The 6,068-nt window shown below is 41.4% G+C and overlaps 1 protein-coding gene across 2 annotated transcripts in view; it reads right to left on the bottom strand.

The window, feature by feature from the left end:
* Window positions 1-2,830: 2,830 nt before the first annotated feature.
* The window catches only part of lto1 (LTO1 maturation factor of ABCE1), an 8,313-nt gene continuing 5,075 nt past the window's right edge, over window positions 2,831-6,068 (bottom strand). The window contains exons 5-6 of one of the 2 annotated variants that reach the window (XM_020613730.1): window positions 3,925-4,075; window positions 3,268-3,828 (exon numbers count right to left, since the gene is read on the bottom strand). In XM_020613730.1, the coding sequence (XP_020469386.1) occupies window positions 3,770-3,828; window positions 3,925-4,075 (210 nt within the window). In that variant the 3' untranslated portion in view covers window positions 3,268-3,769. The other variant, XM_020613731.1, reaches the window with a different exon arrangement.

Genomic DNA, 6,068 nt, shown 5'->3' with positions numbered 1-6,068 from the left:
CACAAAGGCCTTTTTGGAGTTAGCTGGTAGAGTTGTTCAGAATGAAGAGACAGAATGCAACCTCTATCAGTGATGGAAAGAGGAACGTGTGGAGAAAACAAGGGACAACTCGAGACCTACAGCACCTCCTCATCCGTCAACACTGCCTCTGTTATGACTTGGACACATCTGGCTGCCAGTAGGACTAGCACACTGGTGTTTATTGATGATTTCACTGCCGACAGAAGCAACACGATGAATACAGAGGTACAGAGGAGCAGCCTGTAGCTGAGATTCATTCAAAACCATCAAAATGCACTGGACAACATTTCTCATTCAGCAGAGCGGGACCAGTGATTCTCAACATACAGCCAAAGCAACCAAAGAGCTTTTAAGGGTGAAGAGGTGAAATACTGTTGACTAGTTTAGTCAGTCAGCTGATCTCAGTCCACTTGCTGAAGACCAGCCTAACAGGAACTGAACAAAAGCTGGAGTGAAGACTGGGAGAGCATCACCAGGAAAGATTTGGAGCGCATGCTAATGGGTCCAAGACTTTAGGCAGGTACTGACTGTAAAGGGTCTTCCACAAAATATTAAATCGGATGATGTTGCTTGGCTTTATGTAAATCTGTGCAATTACTTCGAACACCTAAACTTTGGGCCCTATGTGTTAAATTGGCTCCCACATAGTTGTTTCCATACTGAACAACAATAACAAACTATAATAAAAAACTGACATTTGGCACAGTTCTTTATTTAATTTTAGTTAATGTGCTGAAGTACAGAGCCTGAAAAGCAAAACATGAAACAATACTTGTGGCCCTTGGACTGTAGGTTCTGCCTGTCTCATCAGGGATGTCCCCTGCTGGCCAAAATATGTATAACATGCTGCAACACTGCTGTGATGGAAGATTCCCTCAGTATGATCAGTGTAAATGTGAACTGTATTACAAAAGTCTGAAAATAAATTTTACTTAGTTCACTGCCACATTTTCAAACCAAAACATATTTCTCACTTGAAGTTCTGTAGATGAAAACTGCCAACTAGAAAAGGTCCCATATAAATGCAGTGAATACAAAGCATAGTAAAGTACAAAGACCTCAGAATTTCCATATACCTTCATGACCAAAATATTGGAATCCCTGCATTTCTGTCAGATAACACACCTCTTCTCCTAGACAACTGTTGCAGTCACAGATTCTTTGGTATTGTCATGTTTCTTTCTTTTGTTTGCATTGGAACAACACCAAAAAATGGAGAAAAATGCCAAATACATATGATCCATTCCACACAGAACTCCAAACATGGACTGGATAGAATTATTGACACCTTTTCAAAATCAACAAAAACAGTTGTATTTCCAGCCTGTGATGCTCCTTTAATTTGTAATGAAACTCACCTGTAGCAACCAACAGGTGGTAGTGAAATAGAAATCACACTTGGAGCCAGTTAAAATTGAGAAAAGTTGATTCAACCTTTGTGTCATGTGGACGACACTGAGCATGGAGAAAAGAAAGAAGAGCAAAGAATTGTCTGAGGATTTGAGAACCACAATAGTGGAAAAGCCTGGACAGTCTCAAGGCTCCAAGTCCATCTCCAGAGATCTGGTTGTTCCTGTGTCCACTGTAACATTGTCAAGGCGTTTACAGTCCATGGCGCTGAGGCTAATCTCCATGGACGTGGACGGAAGAGGAAACTAGATGACAGATTGTAACGAAGGATTGTTTGAATGGTGGATAAAGAACCTCGATCAACTTCCAAACTAATCCAAGCTGACCTACAGGCACAGGGTGCAACATTGTTAGCTCACACTATCAGTCACCATCTGAATGACAAGGGACATTATGGTAGGAGACCCAGGGGCCCCCACTGCTGACACAGAGATATAAAGAAGCCAAACTGGAGTTTGTCAAAACTTACCTGAGGAAGCCACCATCCCTCTGGGAGAATGTCCTGTGGACAAATAAGACTAAAATAGAGCTGTTTGGTCGAGCACATCATTCTACTGTTTACAGAAAATGAAATGAGGTCTTCAAAGAAAAGAACACGTCCCTACAGTCAAACATGATGGAGGTTTACTGATGTTCTGGGGATGCTCTGCTGCTTCAGGCCCTGGATGTCTTAAGTGTGTGTATGGCATTATGAAATATGAAGACTACCAACAAATTCTGGGTCATAATGTAGGGCCCAGTGTCAGAAAGTTGGGTCTCTGTCAGAGGTTATGGGTCTTACAACAGGACAATGACCCAAAGCAGATTTCACAAAGCATTAGAGATGGTTTCAGACAATGAGCTGTAGAGTTGTGAAGTGGCCAGCAATGAGTCCAGATCTAAATCCCATAGAGCTCCTGTGGAGAGATCTCAGAACAGCAGCTGGGAGAAGGAAGCCTTCAAATCTGAGAGACCTGGAACAGTTGGCAGAAGAAGAGAGGTCCAAACTTCCAGTGGAGAGGTGGAAGAAACTCACTGATGGTTACAGGAAGTGACTAATTTCACTTATTTTGTCCAGAGGGTGTGCTACGAAATATTGAGGGTGTCAGTAATTCTGTCCAGTCCATTTTTGGAGTTCTGTGTGGAATGGATCAGCTTGGCTTTTCTCAGTTTTTTGTGTTGTTCTAATGCAAACAAAAAAATAAAGAGGAAAATACCCAAGAATTTGTGATTGCAACAATTTTCTAGGAGAAGTGGTTTGTTATCTGACAGAAATGCTGGGGTGCCAATATTTTTGGCCATGACTGTATGTACTTAGACACTTTCAACAAAAATGCAGAAAAGCACGAGTTGCTTCAATTGTTTAGTTCAATCTCTCAAAGAACACAGACAACGCTGTAAGTTTTTGTTGGTGTTTTTTGGGAATGAGACTCTCACCAACAGAGTCTCTTTCTTACTTGAATGATTTTCATTCAGTTCCTCCAACACACCAATATAAACCTACTCCTTTATCAGAGACAAACACGAAAACCATCATTTCTTTCTCCTGATCTGGAGGTGAATGAGAAGTGTGGACACGGTCCCACCATTACGTGAAGACAAAGACCACTGTCTACAACAGACTGACAGTCACTGCTTCACATCCCAAACCCTCTGATGAAAGCACCCTAACATCAGGGTGGTTGGCTGATTCCAGCTCAGCTCCCCTCTCTCCTATCAGGGACACACAGGTTGCCTCAGCTCCTCCTGTTCATCTTCACCTTCAGGACAGATTCAGAAGGAAGTCCCCTCTGAGGTTTTGATGTAATCCCTGAAGTCAGCCGGGACACTCAGCATAGAGCACACCTGGACAATACCAGACAGGGTTAGCTAGTGCACATTAACTGCTCTACTAGTTTGTATGCAAGGAATTCATAGTGAGACTAAGACCATGCCTATACAGGTTGCACAGTGAGAGCAGCACTCAGCGGAGCAGCAGCTTCAGGGGCTGTATTTAGTTGCAGGTAGGGGTGGAAAGTTTCTGGAAACTTTCCATGGGAATTAACAGGAATATATGAGAATTGAAAATGTGGGGTCATTTTATACAAACATAAATATAAACATTTTGTTTGTTCATAAGCAGACATGCCCGCAAACCCTACGCAAATCTGACATTTTTAACTTAGATTTATTTCTGAGTAGAATGTTAATGTATTCTGACACTGAACAACAACAAAGCATGAATGTTGAATAAAATAAACATATTCCCTATGATTCCTCTCACCCTAACGTAAAAGTCCCATTAAAAATGGAAAGTGAAAGCACTTATTTTTTCAAGTTTCTCGAGTCTCTGGTTTCTGCATTTTTCATTGTAATCCTTTCAGCTTTCTTCTTCCTGGACCTCATCAACATCCTCAATGTCCACATCAGAGCTAGCTACTGTAAAAAACACATTTTGATATACTGTTTGTCATTCAGACTTTAATACCATAAATCAAAATGTTTACCCCAGTAATATCATCAAACTTGCTTAACTGGATGTGGTCCTTGGGCTCAACTGCAGCGGTGTGGCTTCAGCAGTCCTGCTGTAGTGTGTGGGATTCCAGAAATGATCTTTATATGTGACTGAGGACTGCACAGTGCACGCTGGGGGCGTGACCTCAGTAGCCCTGAGGTAAGTAGTTTGCTGTGCGCATATAACAGAAATGCACAGGGTAAAAACTCAACTAAATTAGCATTAAATTTGACTGTTTTAACAAAAATTATGCTGCAAGATGTTTTCAACCACATTTCAGTTCATTGTTATAAGATAATCAGCAATTTTGCAAATTTCCAGTTCATCCCCAGTAATTCCCATTAATTCCCATGGAAAGTTTCCAACTCTGAAATTTCCTGGAGTTTTGCAAACCTAGCTGCAGGTCACCCACATTCTCACAGTCACCACATAATGACTGCAGGTCTGAACAGCAGATCTGTCACTGAACAGGGTGTCTGCATATAAAGCTAAACCTAATACCTGATGTTTGATGACAGGGACCAGCTTGAGGGCTTGCATAAACACAGTGTGCACATCTGCTCTGTTACACTCTGCTCCATCTGTGTTACTTTAGTGAAACTATTTACCTCTAGTTAAAGCAGCCATGCAGGCTATTTACAGATCCCAACTTTCTGTAGAGGGCTAACTAATAGGGAAGCTCTGGATTTCTCTGCAGGTTGTATAAAAAGATAACTTTAATAATGGTGCACTTCTCAAGAATTATCCCAACAGGTAAGCTGATTAACTTCAGTGTAAAGGTAAGCATTAGGTTGGCTTTGGGTCTTACAGGCTATTGCAACTTTACACAGAAAACTCAAACTTACACTGATGAGGTCTGTTGTTTGGTCTGTCAAACTCTTTGAAATGTAAACTGCTTCTCTTTCTAATCTAAATGTTGTTCTCCTTATTTCCTGGTTCGGACACTGGATTTTAAACCTGCTTGGCTTGGCTTTGTGAAGGTGATATCTCAGGAATGGCTTGAGGGAATCTCTTCAAATTTGGCACAATTGTCGACTTAGACTCAAAGATGGAGCTGATTAGATTTTGGTGGTCAAAGGTCAATTTGACTGGTTGGAGGAGGCATATAACCGTGAAGCGGTAATTCTAGTTTTACTATTACAACACACTGTCATGACCGTTTTCTTCACATCTAACTGAAATGTGCATACTGCCCTGTTGCCTGGACTTCCATAAGTGAAAAAAATCTTGCAAGCCTTAAAGACTCCTTGTCAGGTTGGTCTGATCACAACTAATAACTTCAGAACAAAAAGCAAAAATCCAGCAAAATAAACTGGCAAAAATTTCAAAACATGTTCTGATTTTGTCACTATGGGTTATTGCCTGATGGGCAAAAAAATAAAGTTTATTTACAGTGCCCTGCAAAAGTATTCATACCTTTAGAACTTTTCCACATTTTGTCACGTTACAACCACAAACTTAAATATATTTTATTGGGATTTTATATGATAGACCAACACAAAGCATCGCATAAATTTTTTTTTTTTTTTTTATTGAAACAAAGTAGGGGCAGCACGGTGGCACAGTGGTTAGCGCCGTTGCCTCACAGCGAGAAGGTTCCAGGTTCGGCCCCCTGTGTGGAGTTTGCATGTTCTCCCCGTGCTTGCATGGGTTCTCTCCGGGTACTCCGGCTTCCTCCCACAGTCCAAAGACATGCAGCTTAGGTTGATTGGTGTCTCTAAATTGCCCATAGAAGTGCATGTGCGTGTGCGTGTGTGTGTGTGGTTGTTTGTCTACGTGTTAGCCCCTGCGATGGATTGGCGACCTGTCCAGGTTGTACCCTGCCTTCGCCCGATTGCCGGCCGAGATTGGCTCCGGCCCCCCGCCCGTGACCCCGCTCAGGGAACAAACGGTAGAAAATGAATGAATGAATGAAACAAAGTAACACATTAACAAAACAAACATGGGAGACAAGACAACAGTTACATGACATTACAAAAGGATATAGAGTGTTTAATGAGGTTGTAGTGTGTGAAATGTGGGTATTTCCAAGTCATGCAGTCTATGAAATGCAAGAAAGGGAAAAGGAGGGAAAGTAAATAAAATTTTTGTTTTTTTTTTATAAACTATTCTTGTGAGTGGATGCCATTTTCTCTAATGTGATGTATTCTGTCAGAAGGGTGGT

Source organism: Monopterus albus, unplaced genomic scaffold (assembly GCF_001952655.1).
Source record: "Monopterus albus unplaced genomic scaffold, M_albus_1.0 scaffold137.1, whole genome shotgun sequence".
NCBI lineage: Eukaryota > Metazoa > Chordata > Actinopteri > Synbranchiformes > Synbranchidae > Monopterus > Monopterus albus.
The sequence above is the reverse complement of the archived record's forward strand: the minus strand, read 5'-3'. Positions and strand labels throughout refer to the sequence as shown.